Source organism: Eschscholzia californica, unplaced genomic scaffold (assembly GCF_041429995.1).
Source record: "Eschscholzia californica isolate CP2 unplaced genomic scaffold, dmEscCali1.0.p SCAF_2, whole genome shotgun sequence".
In the NCBI taxonomy this organism is placed as follows: Eukaryota; Viridiplantae; Streptophyta; class Magnoliopsida; order Ranunculales; family Papaveraceae; genus Eschscholzia; species Eschscholzia californica.
Genome location: NW_028238309.1, coordinates 46,179,796 through 46,198,481, shown reverse-complemented (window position 1 = coordinate 46,198,481; position 18,686 = coordinate 46,179,796). Strand labels below are relative to the sequence as shown.

The following is an 18,686-nucleotide window of genomic DNA, read 5'->3' as shown; positions in this document are numbered from 1 at the left end:
GTAAAAATGTAATTTTAGTTATATAAAGTGAAATTGTCATTAACAACTTTGTAAATATGTCATTTAGTAAGAAGGGCAAAAATGTCATTTGCTCAATGTATAAATAAAAGTTTATTTTGCTAAATTTTATGGGTAAAATGTCATTTAGAACATATATGGAGATAAATATTAGGTTTCAAGTATTCGAATATACTAAAATATTTTTATTTTGATTTTTGACTTTCCACGGAAACTAATTCCTAAGGTGGAGCAAGGAATTAAAAGTGGGCTATTTCATGGAAATAGATTCCCTAAGGAATTAAAGCTATGGAATTATACTTCGTATCAAACGGTGGAAATACCTAATTCCATGAACATTCTTTTATTTCCATGGAAATAGGAGATATCAAACACACCCTTAGGAATTTCCAATTTGTCCAAGGTGAAACGTGGGCCTATCAACTTTCTCCATGACGCAGATGGAGTTCAATGTAACCATACCGCCGTGAGTCCCCTCGCAAACATTCTCACTTAGTATGTGGAGGCTTTTCGAAAATGTTTATTACTTCTAAAGGACAACCTCCATTCATCATGTAACAGTTTCCTCTCACAAATTTTCATATAATGCAAAACCTTCTTACAAAAATGGTAACTGAGATATGAATTAGAGGCACTTCACAAACTGGATATTATATGAGTTGATACTTCGCCCGAAAATCTGGGTCAACCTTTAGGCGGAGAGCTGATGCGGTCAGCCCAAATTGTTCAGACATCCTCTCCTTTTAACATGCCCAACCAATCAAGGCTAACCACATCAGATCTCGGCCTAACATTGGCCCATGGGCCATTTAACATTTCTGTAGAAACATTCACTGGCAGCAAGGTCTAATATATGAAAAGAAAAATTCCATTTCAACTCTGATATAAATGGAGAACTATAGGGAGAAAGAGATCTGAGAGGAGGAGCTCGTCTTGCTTGTTAAGGTATCTTCTACGATTTGAGGTGTGTATTGAGATGTGTCCGATCACCCCCTCCTCTTATTGACACCATGGGACCATTGGACAAGCTCTTACTACTTACATGGGGTTGTTCTAGAAAGACAACTACCACAGTAATATCATCATGGAAATGTCTTCTCACTCCCTGTTCAATCTTCTTCAAATCCCCATATCTCATCTCTCTTTTCTTCGCCGCTTGTTTAAGTGCAGCTTTAACAAGTCTCCTCGCTATTCCCTGCCATATTCATTACACAAAAACATCTCATTCTATTAGTAGTCACTAGCATTGTTTTGTAAAAGAAAAAAAAAAGTACATGGACCCTGAACCCTATGGGCCGACTTGGGCTCAGGTATTGATCCAAAGGTTTTTGGGCCAAGATGAGCAAAAATGAACTGTCTGATTGATTTGTAAAATTTGAACTCCATAGCTCACATAATAGTATCCCACTGGACTAGTATGACATTCTTTTGTAAAATGGAACTTGATAACAAAAAAGTGAACTTACCTTGCGAGGATGATTACTGACAATGCTGACGGCTTCTTGATTGCTAAGGTGTTCCCATAGACCATCCGAGGCAAATATTAGGAACAAATCTTGAGGTTTGAGTTTGTGCACGAGTATTGATGGGTCGGGTTTGAGAATCGGTGTCTTAAAGGGTGGCAATCTAAACTTCATCTGTAGAGGTTCTCTGTTGAACTCTGCCTTCTTCAGATAGGCATCGCCTATAGATCTCGTAACCTGCAAGAGTAAGAAATTCAGTAGTGCTCTCAACGAGATGCTCTGACCACTAACCAGCGTCTCTAAAACACCTGCCCGGATCCTAAGCCTGCGACCCAAGCCCATCTACTTTTGGGGCTGAAGTGAGTTTATGTTAGAGAGACGATTGATTATACAACCAAAATGAAACAGGATTCTCGAAAAATACCTGTATAATACCCTTAACACGCCAAACTTTGTGTTTCAAAACTACAATCTGTGAGTCATCGGGATGCAATGAGCGGATCTCATCTCTCACAGACTCGATACTTGCATTATGCTCTGATGATAACTGAGAAGCTACAACTTCTCTAGTGGCTTTCTCCAATCTACCTAAAACTACCCGAGAATCTCCAGCATTTGCTACATATAATGTTCCGCTAGAAATGATTCCCACCAAACAACATGACCCTACTGATAACATTTGTGGCTTAATTGAGCATTGCTTTCTTACAAGAGAAAGGAATCCTTCTTCGGTTGCTAAGAATGCTTTCTGAATAACATTAGGTGATATGTCTTGTTGCTCCGATGTAAATTCTGCAGCACAAAAAGTTGTCCAATCAGTAACTATAACGAAAAACTTCAACAAGGGATTCAACCCTACGATAACAGCAAATCTTTTTGAAGATAAAGTCGTTTTATACAGAAGAAATATAGAGATAAACAAAGAGAAGCCATATCTCGGCTATTCGCCTGTTGGATAAGGAAGGAGGTGAGTTTGCTTCAGAAGTGCATAATGTTGGTCTAAAATCGTCGAACTGAATAATAACCATTTTGACAAACGTTTTAAGATTGGAGTAATCCAAGTGGGAGTTTGAGGCTTAAAGCAGAAGCCGACTTGATTTCGAAGTCCAGAAGGCCAAAACAAAAACGGCATGGGAGTGAGAATACACATTTTAACAACAGTTTTTGTAAAACAGATTATGAGAGTCACCCTTATCTTCAAAGTTTATTCTCTAGAGTGATTTATGTTGTTGACTAAATAAATACAATTTTGGTGTGTTTGGATGAAGCATTCATGAATACTAGGATTTCTGGTTGCCAAACAGACCAAGGACTTCGGAGACCTTCATCCAAACACACCGTTCATGAAAAACACATTTACGATTACCATTAGTTTAGCTAATCAAATACTATTTATATAACATAATCTTTGATCATAATCGAAACACGTAGTAAATTGCGTAACTAAAACCACATTGCTATAGCCCGAAATGCATCAGAGAACCCGAATCAGTTAACTTGAATATCAAAACCAAGCATTTTAATCTAACAGTAGATAAATTAAAAGATTCAAAACTGACAGAAACATGTTTAATAGGAAATGGGTGAAAGGGGAAGAACATACGCTTCAAATTCTTGAACAGGTTTTCGTTTATATATCGGGAAGTATCAGGACCAGCATGACCATCATAGATCCCGACGAATGTCCCACGAGGACCACCAGAATCAATCAAACTCAACGACCCAGATTCAAGTTGGCTTTGATCTTCCAAAGAGCTATTAGCTTGAATTACAGCCATAGAGAATTCCCCATTTAAATGTTGACCTAAATCTTTATACCACAATAATCCATCAACCCTTCCATTTTCATCTCCATTTTTACTAAGATCATCATTATCACCCTCAACAAAAGATCTCCAACAAGGTGAAATCATTTTCACATAACTAGATAAAACCCTATCAACCATTACTCATTCAAATCACCTGTAATATAAAAAAACCCAAACTCAATATCAATTCTAGGGTTTGTTTTCTTAAAATTAAAAAAGAAAAAACTCTACCCAGACACTCAATTCAAGTATAACTGAATATCATGAGATGACATCACAATATCTTGAAGAAAAACAAGATGGGTATGGGGGGAAAACAAACTTGTTTTGTAGATGAATCTGAAACAAGAAAGTAACGATTTTTATTTGAAGGAGAGATGTTAGTTTTTTTATATATATATACCTTGAATCTGGTTGACTGAATTTTGCCAGCCCATGAGTTTTTATGTGAATGAGATTGCTCAACGTGACTGAGAATTAAGAGATAAAAGCGACAGTTTCTGATTGAATTTTGGATTAGAGAAAAGAGGGGAAGAATGGATAAGAGAGAGAGAGAGGTTTAGGTCAGCGAATCTTTCAGATTTTGTTGATGTCAACAAGAGGGAGGGGGATGGAGGGGGAGGGGGAGGGGGAGGGGAAGAGAGAGAAAATAGAGAGAGAGAAAATAGAGAAAGAAAGAGAGTGTGGTAGTAGACTACTACTACTATTGGTTGAACAATCTTGTCTCCTAAATTGCTGGACCAATCTATCCATCCGCTACTCCCTAGTCTCTCCTTTTTAAGCTCAAAAATGGGCCACGCCGCCACGATCGTTTTCTTAAGAATTAAGACTTTCGGGAATGAAATCACGTTCCCGTAACGTGAATCCTGAGAATCAGATTACTGTAGTTTAATGTTTGATTTGACCAGGAATGAGAATTTGATTCTTGACATATTCTTAATTAGGTGTTTGATTCGTATAGGAATAACAATGTAAATATTTGTAAAAAGTTCACTTTACCCTTACTTAAACTACATAAAATGCACATCAACTTTTTTTTTTAACATAAAATATACACATCAACTTTGTAATATATTAAAATCAGTATTATTTTTTCAAATTCGTAGATATGAAATAATAACACTATACATCAAAGGGTTAGAATTTAAAGATAATAAATAAATATCTTAATAAAAATTTATCTAAAGTAAAATTTTGTTCGTAAACCTAAATAGAAATTTATTTAAAATTAAATTTTGTTCATAAACATAAATAATACTTATTAATACCAAATCCTACAAAAAAATAAAATTGGTAATTCAATATTTTGTTAAGGACATATTTGTCAATAAATATTAATATATGTGATTCCGGGGGAATGGGAATCACAAACCCACCTCCCCTCGGGTTTGCTATTACCCCTTTTTGAGGGAATCACATTCCCGGACCCACACCATTCCCGCAAGCCAAACAATGATTTGGAATGTGATTCCCGGGAAGGGAAAGAGAGAAAATAGAGAGAGAAAGAGAGTGGTAGTAGACTACTACTACTATTGGTTGAACAATCTTGTCTCCTAAATTGCTGGACCAATCTATCCATCCATTACTCCCCGGTCTCTGCTTTTTAAGCTAAAAAATGGGTCACGCAGCCACGATCGTTTGCTTAAGAATTACGACTTTAACGCGCGCCGGAATGAAATCACGTTCCCCCTGGGAATCAGATTAATGTAGTTTGATGTTTGGTTTGACCAGGAATGAGAATTTGATTCCTGACATATTTTTAATTAGGTGTTTGATTCATATAGGAATAAGAATGTAAATATTTGTAAAAGTCCACTCTTACCCTTACTTAAACTACATAAAATACACATCAACTTTTTTCTTTTAAAATAAAATATATACATCAACTTTGTAATATATTAAAATCAGTATTATTTTTTTAAATTCGTAGATATGAAATAGTAACACGATACATCAAAAGGTTAGAATTTAAAGATAATAAGTAAATATCTTAATAAAAATTTATCTCAAATAAATTTTTGTTCGTAAACCTAAATAGAAATTTATTTAAAATTAAATTTTGTTCATAAACATAAATAATACTTATTAATACCAAATCCTACAAAAATAAAATAAAATTGGTAATTCAATATTTTGTTAAGGACATATTTGTCAATAAATATTAATATATGTGATCCCGGGGGAATGGGGATCACAAACCCACCTCCCCCCGGGTTTTCTATTACCCCTTTTTGAGGGAATCACATTCCCGGACCCACACCATTCCCGCAAGCCAAACAATGATCTGGAATGTGATTCCCGGGAATCACATTCAATTCCCACGCCATTCCCGCGTGCCAAACATGGTCTAAATTGCCAAATTAGCCACCTACAACAACTTCAACCGTGGCTTAGGCCGAGTCTGACATTGAAATTAAAAAATTCAGGTGCTTCCAAATTTTGAGAGTCTCAACTACTATATTGGACGCACTCTAAATTTGATAAAGTGGTCAGGTCTTTTGGGTGGACTCGTAGAGCCTTCGACAAACCTCATACATGTGAGTTTAGGTTTGAGACAGGACCGACCCTAGACCCAAAGTAGGCAAAGCTTCACTTTGGACACTCGATTTTGGGGCCACATTTAGTTTGAAACTGTCCATTTAGGTGAAATTTTATTGGGATGCCTATAATATAAATGGACCTGAGTTAGGCCACATAACGAGACTACAGGGTCATGCAGGTTACTTTGAATTGCAACTACACGGGCCCACCATTTCATTTTGTTTCATGGAAGTATGGAATCTTATTCTAATATGGCTTATTGTTAATCAGAATTGTTTTTTTCTCTCCCGGACTGAGCGATTTTCTCTCCCTGGTGGCGCCGCCTATTTCCTCTCAGTTATCTTCCTTTTACGATTTCTCATGCAGTTATTTCTCCCTACTTGACGGTTATTCTTCAAAACCGTCCAAATTCAAATTTATTTGACTTATAATTCCCCCTTTTGTTTGCTCTTGAAGAGCCTTTATTCTTGAGATGAGTCTCCTTAATTCGCTCTCTGTTCCTCTCCATCATCAACCTACTGGTCATATAACAGTTTCCCTCATTCCTTCATTTCTTCAATTATGGCTACTCAACAATCTGAATTTCTCCGTCAATTTGTGGCGTTAACCACTGATGATATCTCGATTCCCACAGTTGATGGCCCCGAACCTCCGATGGATATTGATTTACCTAAGAATGGCATCATCAAGTTTGTTAGTGGCAAAAAGCTGGACATCTGGCAAGCGATGCTTCGCATTTCCAGAGTTCTCCATGGACCAAACAAGTTCACTCTCACAGAAATATCCGACAACATGTATCTTATTCGTTTTGCTACTACTAGTGAATTAGGGATTGCACTTGATAGTTCACTTTGGGTCATCGCAGATGATTTGATTATCCTCTGCATATGTGACCCCAACTTGGCCCCATTCAAGAGACATGAAAATGTCCCATTTAAATCTCTTAACTTGGGTCAGTTGTTTCGAGCAGTTGCTCTGATGAATTATATGTTTCTCTTACGCAGGTGTCTTTTAAGGAGTTACATGCGAAAAACAGATAAAACCGAAAGAAAGACATACTAAGGGCATTTTGGTCATTTGCTGATGAGGGTAGTCTGATAATTTTGGTTAATGTTGATTCTTAGATGGAAAGTAGAGTCTAAGGCGAACCCAACAACGAAAGCGGAAGTTAAATTGGAGTCCGGATGATAGAGTTAGTCCAAGTCAAAGTTGGGGTCAAAATCATTTGACCAAATCATGTAGAAGACACGTGGCGCAGATCTATCAGAAGGACACAATGCAATCCGACGGTAATAGGTGGGCGTGGTATACCTTCGAGCGGATCGGGATGGCATTCAGTATTTTTTAAAGGTCTCGATCCCGTGTTACCACGCTCATGCTCTTACCTTGTATCGAGGAGCAGCTGACTGATCGAAGGGTCGAGATGTCAGAAGCACATATGGCTTCATTGGATGATGTGAGTCCCATAGATTTCACACGGCTGCGAAGTATTGAGTCATTTACCTGTTACCAATTATGCGTGGATGAGTGACCAAGCCAGACGTCTTTCCTCTTTTTACTGTTTCTTTTCAAATTATTTTGGAAAGTTATACTCCCTTCGTCCCATTTTGTTTAGGCGTTATTCCTTTTAAGGAAGTCCCAAAATGTTTGTCCCGTTACTTTAAATAAGACTCATTTATTACTAGTTTTATTAATGTTTCTCAATCTAACCTTACTTTTAATATTAATAAAAAGTTTAATTTCTATTGGTTCTACACTACTTCCAATGTAGTTTTCATTGTAATACTCTAAAGTAAATATGGGTAATTTAGGAAAATAGATTTAGTTAGAAAGAAATAAATGAAAATTCTTAATAAGTTAGATCTCCCAAAAGGTCAAACAAAATGGGACAGAGGGAGTAAATAACAGTAGAGAGAGAGAGAAGAGTATGAAATCTCTATAGAATGAAAGAGATCGGAGTGAGATTTGTTTGGAGATAAAATCAAAGATGGATTTGGCTGATGATATTTTAAAAACCTCTTGAGAAAGGAAAGAGATTAAAAATAGCAGAGAGAAGATATTCTTCTCTCTAGAAATATGAATCAGATTTTAGAGAGAGAGGAACCGAAAGGGATTCGACTGAAGCTAAGTATAGAATGGAATCAGTGGAAATCAGGAAGATTTAAAAAGAGATAGCTGGATTCGATTAGATGGGAGATTATTCTTCATGATATTTTCTGACCTTCTCGGCGAAAGGAGAGATACAGAGCTTAAATCTCATCTTTTGGGGGTGGAGCCTCTCTCAAGCTCAACCAGAATAGAAAGACCAGAGAGAGAGAGAGAGAGGGGCTAGAACAAGAAAAAACGGCAAGGGGCATCGCCATTATTCATCATCTTCCCTTTATTCTTTTCCTCTGTAATTTTATCTTCTTTTTGTGAGAGAAAAGAATGATTGTAGAGATAGATTAACAGAGGAATATAATCAAAACAGAGAATATCTTTTACCTCTTATCATCTTCTTTATTCAATTTCTGTTTTATCTCTTTTAGTGAGAGAGAGGGGAAAAACAGATAGAGTGAGAGTGATTTTCAGTAGTGAAAGAGAGACAGCAACAAACAGTAGAGAGAGAAAAAATCAGTTGAGGAAGACGAGAAACTTGCTTGGAAAATAATTTTCCCAAAGAGAAAATACTTCCGAGAAGACGAGAAAACTGCTCCCTTAGGGCGCGTTTGGTTAAATCAGTGAGAAAAACTTTATCCTTTTTCTATTTTCTCTCTTATATTTCATGTTTAGTTTAATCTTGTTTCATGGATAGCTAAAACTCTCTGACTAGGGTTAATGATGAAGTTCTAACATATAATTTTTGATGATATTCCTTTCATGTTCTAATATCTTGAAGTGTTTTGATTATTATAAAAGAACTCTTAGTTTCAATAGACGAATATTTCTTCATTAGCTATACTTTTAGTTTGATACATCATACTTAGGTTAGGTCCTTTGATGGTGTATGCTTATAGATTGATAGTTAAAATTGCGAGTTCGATATTTCGATACTTTGAGTTTTGACTTTAGGATTATTCAGCTTTAATTCGAATATTTTTCGGGGTTTGGTACATTCGGTTACGAAAACTTGAGTGATAAAAAAGATATGCATGATTAGGTCGTCATTAATACTTGTTAAACTAAATTCTAAAATCCTAGGTCATCTTCCCCCATTTGAGTTCATCTTTATCGTTTGTTTTAGTATTTTATTATTTTATCACAAAAACCCAATTTTAAAAGAAAATCTGTGCTACTTCTAAGCTTTAGAATAGGTTTGACTAGTCCCTACGGATCGACCCCGGTCTTACTGGGATATTACTACTTGACGCCTGCATACTTGCGGGTAAAGACCTTTTAGGGTAACCTTTTAGGCCCATCACCTATGAACATTGCTTCTGCTGATGTCAAAAAATGGTCTTCCGTTATATCAGCATGAAACAGGGAGTTGATGCATGACAGCCTCCATTATGGTCGAATATTCTGTTACGTTAAGTTACATTCCGCAGAGTGTTCCTGCTTCCAACTCTGGTTATCTGCTTCTTTACTCCTGCTCTTCGCTCCTGCTCCATGCTCTATGCTCCATGCTCCTGCACCTGCTCCATGCTCCTTGCTCCTGTTCGAGCTTCTGTTCGTCTGTTCCAGCTCCTGTTCGTCTATTCCCAAAGGGGGGGACCCGCAAAGGGTTCGAAAACCGCTCCGACGCTCAAGCAAGTCAGGGTGCTCTTTGAAGTAAAAGAATGGATATTGATCGATCCTTTTGGGGGCGAGTTGTGAGAACTCAGAGTTTCTTGTGACCTTTTTAGGGTTCAGAGATCATGCCCTTTGAAGGACGATTTGGGGGCCTATAGGCTTAAAGGGCGGCGGTGATTGCCGTGGAGGGAAGTTTTCCCTTTGTGTTTATCTCGTATCCAGGATAGATGAAAGTTCCCAAGTTCAAGTATCTTTCATAGATATCCTTCCGATGTGATAGATCTTTTGGGAGAAGTTTCCTCCCTCAGACGCATGAAGTCCAAACTTGCTTAAACACTTAGAGATCTGTGACCGACTGAGATCTCTGTAGATATTCTGGGATTAAATCGGTAGGTTGCTAGTGCGCTTTTGCCTTCCCAGTTCTGGGCGTAACACATCGACCAAAACTACGTGGACCCCCCTAATTCCTTAAAAACCCCATGGCTGATCCGTTCATGCCAAAGGTGTTACAGGGCTGGTTTCCTTTAGCCGACCTCCCAGTTAGGGGAGTATGTGACGGATCGTCAAGGGTTCAGCTGACCTGTTGCCTTAAACCGGGTTGACCCAGTGGACTTCAGGTCCGATCTTGACTCTTCAGACGTTAGTCAACGTCTGGACATTTTATGCATCATCATGAGTCTCGCCAGTCCTTAGTTGAAAGTAATGAGACTGAGGAGTAGAAGTAACTCGTATTTTTTAAACATTGAAGACCCCGAGGACAGAGGGTTTACCTGGACCAGAGCTGTTTTGCAAAGCTTTGTATTTTCTTTTGATTTTCCGGAGCTGCACATTCTCGAGCTGATTTGTACCGAGCCGTTCGAGGTGGTTTGTGAAATCTTCTTTCTAATCAGTACTGATAAGGTCTTCTTTGCTTGGCTATTTTTGCCAGGACTGCCCCTAGGGCTGTCTTCTCTGAGACGAGGTACACGTTTCTCTTCTTGTGTGACACGTCTCGGGCTCTGCTAGAGCAATCCCTTTCCTTTCCATGCGTGATTCTGTGACGTCACAGATCTGATATTCTGATCATGCGTTTTCGGCGCTAATCCTTTGGGCAACTGCACAGGGCAGTTCCGTTGCCAAGCGTGGACACATGGTATTTTGCGGGTGGAGGAACCAGCGCGTCTCCTCGAGCTCCGCTAATGTCTCCTTCGAATTGACCGTTTCAAGCCGCGAGTTTCTCTTAGTCCTTGTGGCTTTGCGTATTCCTAAGGTACATTTATTCTTCCATCTTAGTGATTTTTGTTCGTTGGGGAGATCCCTCTGTGACTATAAATAGGCTCCTCTAGTTCCTGATTTCTTATCATTACTTAAACCCTTGTCTTCTTCTCTTGCTTTACTTAACTTTTTAATTTTTGTCTTCAGCTGCTGGAATTTCCAGATGAGGCCCTTTAGGGGTGGGAAACGGTCCGAACGGGCGGAAAACGGACACTAACTCAACCGGTCCGGGCGGAACGCGCACAAGTCTTAAGTGTCCACTCGGGCATCCGGACAAAACGGGCGGACATTTCGAATTTTTCTCAACAAAATGCCCGTCCGTGACCGTTTTGATAGTTGGGCAAACCGGATATCGGTCGGTCAGGCACCGGTCACTAATGATCAAATAAAGAATTTTTTATTCGAAACTAAAATTGTTTAGTAGCTAAATACAACTTTCTAAACTTCCACTTTACAATTCCAAAAAGTAAATGACTACAAAGAAATTAAAAAAATTGAGATTTCTCATGGATTAAGATCGGGTTTATTCTTCTTCTCATGGATTACGATCGGTGTATTATGATTCTTGGGTTACTAATGAGATATTGAGATTTTTATGGAGAGTGAGACGAAGACAAGATTAAGAAAAGTGATTTATAGGATTATATATTTTTACTCTTGAAATCTAACGATCGTAGCGAACCCTACAAATCTAAAGGCTTAAAATCAACCATATAGGCGGGCAGGTATAACGGGTAGGATAAACAGACGGGTATGGACGGGTATGGACGGGTTTGGTCGGGCGGACTATATAAGCGGACGGGTTTGGTCGGGCGGACTGTATAAGCGGACGGGTTCCGGTCGGAACACCGGGTAAGGACCTATGCCCGCGTCCGTCCACTTAAACTCTTTCGGTCGGGCGGGTACGGACTGATTTGGGCATCGAACGGTCACGGACCTTTCGGACTCGGACGGTCGTGGGCGGGTTCCGGATTTTCGGGCCAAAATCCCACCCCTAAGGCCCTTATTCGAGTTTATACTTGGTGTTCTCTTTGGTGATGTTTTTCAGATGATGGAGATAGTTAAGGGTAACTTTTCCGATAATGGAGATAGTTACCCGGGATCCCAATTTCGGTCTAGCTCCCATGATGGCAGTGGTCTAGGTGCCATTCCGGGTTTGGCTTTTGGTCGAAGACTTCTTCAACCATCCATGGGGCGATGTTTCGAATGGGAAGATTCTCCTCTCGATTGCCTCGTGGATGTGTGCCCTCAACTGCTTTTTCTTTTATTCTAGCAATTTCTTCTGTAATAAACCCGAGAGCCCACAGTCGTCTCGGTGCCCTTATCTGCAATTTCTTCTGTAATAATCTGAATGATCGCACTCTTCTTGACGTATTTTGGTTGCAATTTCTTCTGTAATAGGTCATGTTTCAATAATTAATAAAATCACATTCGTGCCCATTCATGACTACCCTTGTGTCTTATTAATACGCCTGAAAGTGTAGTACGAATGCTCTGTAATGCTTGTTATGGATATCCTAACGGTTACTGGGACTCTTCCCGGCGGCGACATAAGGGCGACCCTCTACATGTCTCTCAACGACGATGACTCTTCTATTGAAAACTTATGCACAGAAGTGGCCGGTGAAGGTTTCGTTGATGTCCTTCGTCCCCGGGACCTATTGGAAGAAGACAACCTTTCGGCATTGGCCGTAGCCAGATCACTTTATCCCCTGGTCTATTCATTAACCGGTATCACGAGTGCATCTGAACCTGCCCTTTTTTTGGCCGTCAGGTTTCTAGTTCGTCGTCGTAGGGGTGGTCGGCTGCTTGTTGTAATTGTCAAAGCCTCGGTGGATATTGGCGGCCCTCTTGCTGCTCCTTCCTCCTCTTTTGATGTGTAATTATCATAGCTTTTTGTTGTTTTCAGTGAACTCCTGTCAATGGCTGTCATCTTTATTCTTTTTACTTGCTTATCTCTCTTTTGTTTGCTTCTGTATAAAAAGATCATGGAACAGATATACATTATGGTTAATTAGCCTTAATCTTACTAATGCAATTCTTCTATCTACGTAATCTCCAGATGATCGCTTCTGCACAAAAAAAGTTCTGCCCCCGGTCGTTGCCTTAGCTACCTATTCTAGCATGACCTGACTGACTAATTCCCTCTGCAAAATAAAGCCCAAACTAGCCCTGTATAATTGCTTTCGAATAACTTTCAGATCTGAGTTCTGCCCCCGGTCGTTGCCTTAGCTACCAGGGCTATCTTTAGATCCCCTGATTGTTGTCTTAGCTACTAAGGCTGCTTCGTCGGCTTGAGCACGACTAGTTTCGCTAAGACTTCTCCTTAGGCCCCTAGTCGTTGCTTTCGCTACCACTGCTGTTGTCGTTGACTTGGGCTCAACTTTCGCTAGGACTTCTCCTTAGGCCTATGGTCGTTGCTTTCGCTACCAGAGCTGTTTTCGTTGGCTTGAGCTCAACTAGTTTAGCTAGGACTTCTTCTTGAGGCCTCTAGTCTTAGCTTTGTCTACCAGAGCTACCTGTTTTCGTTGGCTTGAGCACAACTAGTTTAGCTAGGACTTCTCCTTGGGCCCTGGTCGTTGCTTTCGCTACCAAGGTTTTTTTCGTTGGCTTAAGCGCAACTAGTTTAGCTAGGACTTCTCCTTGAGGCCTCTGGTCGTAGCTTTGGCTACCAAAACTACCTGTTTTCGTCGGCTTGAGCACGACTAGTTTAGCTAAGACTTCTCCTTTATTGTGTTGTATTTTTTGTAAAATACCGTTTATTGATAAAAACTATAGCTTATAGTGTTACTCCACCGCCTAACGACTTTATTTATAAAGTGAATTAATAAAAATAAAATAGGGTGCCGTATTAGCCATTCACCATACCTGAGCGGCTTTTATTATGGCATATCTACTGTGGGATCTCCGTAGAAAACCTTATCTCCTCCAACGGTCGTCGGGTTGGTTGTCTCCTCTCTGTAGGGATTTAAACCCTTATACTAGAGTTTATAGCGGAAATAAGACATCTAATGTCTACACTAGTATCCCCAGGATCACATGCAAAACTAGTAATTAAACTAATGGAGATAGTAGATTACCTTAATCGCTTTTCCCTCGAACTACTTGAATTGATTGAAGAAGACCAAGAGCTTCAAGTGTAGCTCCTCTACTTGGGACACGAGCAATCAATTTAATCTCCCACCTTGTTGTATAGCTAGCACACCAATGGTGGTTGGAAAGAAGAACACCTTCTTCTTTGACTAGATAGATAGTTAATGGGAATTAGCACACTTTCTCCTCTCTACTTGATGTGGTAGAGTAAGAAAGCTTAGAGAGAAATTCCACACCTTATTCTCTGCCCTAAGAGTGTTTATATAGAACCCTAATAAGAATCCACCTCCTTTTAGGTTTCCCAAAACACCCTTTAGAATAAGATTTAGGGAAATAGTCGAAAATAGCAACTATTGATATTTTCTCAATTCCCTAAGGAGGAGGTGCCCAAACACCACGAAAATTGGCAGATATAATTTTTATTATATCAGCAACTAACCCTCCAAAGTTCAGCCCAATCCGAGCTCTAGAAGTGCCCGAACCGGTCTAGGCCCAAAAACCCTGTTTTTGGCCTTTTTGTACTATCTTTGCCTAATTCCTTTTTAGGCCTATGAGATATGTTTATGGGACACTCCCATGATTATATCTCACTCCCACTAGTCATATCCTAGATCAATTTGTCACTCTTATGTGTAACCCGTTGTAGGATCCGATCGAAGTTAGCCGCGAATTACTTCGTAATTCGACGATCGTAGTTGGTCTTTAGCTACAACTCTACGATCCCTAAATCAACCGGACTTGATGATCTTCCACATCAATTGTCCTATCCGGCAAATTGTTCGCATTGTCACCTTGGTCGAAGGACATCTCCTTCAACTCCTTCAGACTCCCACTTGAACTTAGAACAAGTGCAATGCCTCGATTCCCGTGTCAATTTAGTATCCCATCTGATACGTCACGTCATTCAGACTTTCTTGATATCCGAGTACAACTGTAAAAGACAAGCGATTAACTTTTAATCCGTTTGAGCGCGGCCACGCATTTTCAGTTGCTACTCATCAAGTGGCCTTGAGACACTTTGTACCTAATGTGATTAGGGTGACACAATCCATTCTTGCGCTCCCACTTAACTTCATGTCTATCCTGTCCTTCCCAGTATCCGTCTTTATAACCTCCTTTTACGGCGCGGCGTTTGACGGAACCAAAGTCGGACATTCCTTTCATAAGATGAGTGGAGCACTCATGTTTTGAGGAATCTCTCCAAGTGACTTTATGAGAAGTATTGACGTTCATCACGAGTGATGTACTTCTCATTTGAGGGTTATCCAGTGTATAAACCTTTTACACACCCACGTAGTCGAATATAATTTACTATTCCTATAGCCCATGAAACTGCGCTATCCCATCGACTCCCGTGCTAGTCTTCGTGAGTCATTGTTGTCCATGCAATGACCTGGACCAGGGTTTTTGATAATAAATATTCCAAGTTCACTTAATAGGGTTTCATTCATCAGATCACGTATCTGACAAACCTATTCGGAACGTTTTATTATCGATGGACTGTCGTTTAAATACTAAACTAAATTTAGACGACTTGTGAAATAACTCTATTATTTCCGATAACGAGAGTTGTAAATCTGAGCCTCTTCCGTAAAACTCTTTTACCCACTTAGTTTTACTCGTCGAGGTTTATTCCAAATTTACCTCATGCCTTAGACTGTGTATGAGTCTCATACTATGTCTTAGGTGACAGTTTAGTTTGACTACGTATGTAGTCCGTTTTAAACTTTACTAATTATCAATTAATTTGAAGATTGCTTACTTCAACCTTGATAATTTCTAGTAACTTTTACTAGAGTTAAGGCTTTTAATTCTTTATGTAGTATTTGCAACAGTTCCTGGCTTAAAACACTTTTAGCCTACTTTCCTTCCATGTCTGGAAGTTTGCTACGATGACATGTTCAACTTTTGTACTACTTCATCCTTTAGCCTTCTAGGATGTTTCTATGTAGTGTTTCGGTTTTCAAATCCGAATTTGGATATTCAAATGCTAATCATATCCAATATGATTGACTTTATGTATTCGAACATAAATCTCCCTCTCATGCTTGTTTGTTCATCGGTGTCTTTTCAGACTCCGAGTTTTGCAACGCCCTCTGTCATGAGCTTTTGGGTCGAAATTCTTTTAGACTTTCCGAGTCTTAGATTTTCTGTTTCGGATCTCAAGCATCTCAGTGTACTGAGCCTCTCTAATCCTATCATCCTTTTGATCTATGCTTATAGATCTTCAGATGCCCAAAAATGGCATTTTATCCTTTTGTGTGTGGTCCTTTATTGAGTCAGTTCGTTACTGTTATACAACACCTTATATCGTACTCAATCTTTTGTATGTACTCTGCATACGGACCCGGAAGGTTTGTTTACTCCCACTTACCTTCTTGAAATTTCGTGATTCAAGATTTTCTTCATTCCTCGGGAATCAAACTTCTTTGATTGCCTTTTGAATCGAAGATTCTAACTCTTGCGTGCTTTTAATTCGTTGATAGATTTCTGAAGCATGCCTATGGACATAACTTGATTGGAAGAATCTTATTCTTCTTGTCTAGTTTCGGGAAACATGAATGTTTCCATCCTTCTCAGTTTTCTACTTTGGAAAACCAATTTAGGTCTTCTGCTGACTTAAATTATCAAGCTTCATGTCTTGACGAGATATGGATTCCACGATGATTTTGGCTTCTAGCCAAAATCTAGAGTCAGTTTCCGTTTCTGCGCAGGTCTTTTATCTCTTCAGAAATAACCTTTATTTTCTGAGTCTTTTAAGATTTTATTTTGACCTTTCAGGGCTTTTGAACAACAACTTGGAGTTATCTCAACTACTTTGAGATATTCCTTTAGAGACACTTTCACTCGCTTTGAGAGTTCTCCTGCGAATGACATTCGCTTTTGTGCGGTGGGTTTACAAGATCATATCTTTAACCTTTCCTTTTCCAAGGAGTCGCAGTTTGTTGCTCTTGGTCGAATTTAATCGTCTTGTACAAGTTTCATGATTGTTCTTCATGACCCTCCATGATTTTTCTCATGATCGAATTAAATCGACTTGTACTTTTCTCCCACTTATTCTTGTAATAATTAGTGTTTTTCTCCCAGACTACTAGGTGTGCTAATTATTAGAAGAATACTATCATGAGCAACAAAAACTTTGTTCTCTTGATTGGTTATGGAAGAAGCCCAAATTTCTTTCAAAAAGAAATTGCGTCAGATATTAGCTAGTTTTGTAACGCTTTTACAAATTTAGTTTTAGACGGAATTTTGGTAGTTTTGTGAGAAGCTATGTCTAGACTAATGGATTTTGGAGGATAGAGTTAGATTCGTGTTCTTCATCTTAATCCTTTTGGACACTCCAAATATGGATAGGTTAGAAGTACGTTTGAAGATCAATCTCTGTTTCTGACTCAAAACTTTCTTTCTTGTCAGTTTGATTCATGTTTTGGTTATAATGGACTTGTTGTCCTTATCCCTTTCGGATTGGGATGAACCTATCTCATAGGTTTTTGACCATGTTTAGAATCTTTTGGTATAATTTGTTAAATTTAACACTTATTAACATCTCAATTTAGAAATAAAGTTCTTTATTGATTCTCCGTAATGCTTAGTACAGAGATGATGTTAAAAACTAGAAAACTATTAATCTAGAATAGTGCCTAAAGTAGACTTCGATCCCTTTCAGCATCCTTAGCAGTCGAGGCTTCTGCTCCCTCTTGGATCTTGTCTTCCTTAGCCAAATACTCAGTTCCCAGCTGCGCCTGTACATTCACAATGATAGGGCAATTTTAGGTATCATATACCAAGGTTTGGGAATTTTACAGCATTTGATAAGTTAACTGTTTATACCTGAATTGGAAGCCACTGTTCCATTCTTCTTGTCCTCCAAGAACTTAGGGCAGTTTCTTTTCCAGTGGCCCTTGCCATCACAGTAGAAACATTTGGTGTCAGGAGGAGGACCTTTGTCTTTAGGTTTGGCAACTCGTTTGCTTTTACCTTTTGACGCGGTTTTCTTCTTCTGTTTTCCACCTTTCTTGAACCCTTTGTCCTTTTGTACCATAAGAACGTCCTTCTTAGTCTCCACTATAGCGACGTCCTTTTCGGCGGTTAGAAGCATAGAATGAAGTTCCTCCAACGTTTTATCCCATTCATTCATGTTGTAGTTCATCTTAAACTGATTAAAACCACTATGGAGGGAGTGAAGGATAGTGTCGGTAGCCGTCTGTTGGCTATAAGGGAAACCTAGTTTAGCCAGCTTGCCCATGAGCCTGATCATTTGACGAACATGAGGCCCAACTGGTTTTCCCTTTTCAAGGTGCATGTCCATAATTGCTTTAGAGGTTTAAAACCTCTCCAATCTCGACTGTTTCTGGAACATTTCCCGAAGTTGTCGGATCACGGAGTAAGCATCCATGTCTATAAACTGCCCTTGCAGAGTCGGTTCCATGGTTGCTAGCATTAAGCAAGTTACAGGCTCTGCCTTTTTCCGCAAACTCCTTTCTTCATCTATCTCTTCTTTAGTCGAATTATCATCCAATACAGGAATTGGAGTTTCTAGTACATGTTGCTTTCCTTCCATCCTGAGAACTATTCCCAGGTTCCTTTCCCAGTCAAGGAAGTTGTGCTCATTCAGCTTCTCCTTGTCGAGAAGTGAGCGGAAGTTGAAAATATCTTTTGTCATCTTTGAACTACATAAAAGAAATGGCAAAGTTTTAAAACTCGTTATCGTTTTTGAAAAACTTAGTTTTCCCACATTATTCAATATAAAATTGTCCCCGATTGAATAAGTGATTCCAAGACCCCAGTTCTTCGGAGT

The 18,686-nt window shown here is 39.1% G+C and overlaps 1 protein-coding gene across 3 annotated transcripts; it reads right to left on the bottom strand.

The window, feature by feature from the left end:
- Positions 1-564: 564 nt before the first annotated feature.
- On the bottom strand, positions 565-4,074 carry LOC147558369 (Protein phosphatase 2C family protein). 3 transcript variants are annotated; one of them, XM_086660027.1, is made up of 5 exons: positions 3,693-4,074; positions 3,085-3,443; positions 1,906-2,273; positions 1,485-1,718; positions 565-1,213 (listed from the first exon to the last, which is right to left on the bottom strand). In XM_086660027.1, the coding sequence occupies exons 2-5, from the start codon at positions 3,425-3,427 to the stop codon at positions 971-973; spliced, it is 1,188 nt and encodes a 395-aa protein (XP_086516153.1). In that variant the 5' UTR covers positions 3,428-3,443; positions 3,693-4,074; the 3' UTR covers positions 565-970. The 3 variants fall into 3 exon arrangements, with proteins under 3 accessions (XP_086516153.1, XP_086516155.1, XP_086516154.1); XM_086660029.1 differs by having other exon boundaries at positions 3,521-3,705; XM_086660028.1 differs by having other exon boundaries at positions 3,612-3,705.
- Positions 4,075-18,686: the final 14,612 nt, after the last annotated feature.

What these genes read in the sequence shown, in the direction of transcription:
- LOC147558369 (XM_086660027.1), bottom strand. Translation starts at nt 3,427, where the DNA reads ATGGTTGATAGGGTTTTATCTAGTTATGTGAAAATGATTTCACCTTGT. An exon ending in CCTGTTCAAGAATTTGAAGC is followed by an intron (nt 2,274 to 3,084) that starts GTATGTTCTTCC and finishes TTTGTGCTGCAG; the next exon opens with AATTTACATCGGAGCAACAA. An exon ending in TCAGTAATCATCCTCGCAAG is followed by an intron (nt 1,214 to 1,484) that starts GTAAGTTCACTT and finishes TGAATATGGCAG; the next exon opens with GGAATAGCGAGGAGACTTGT.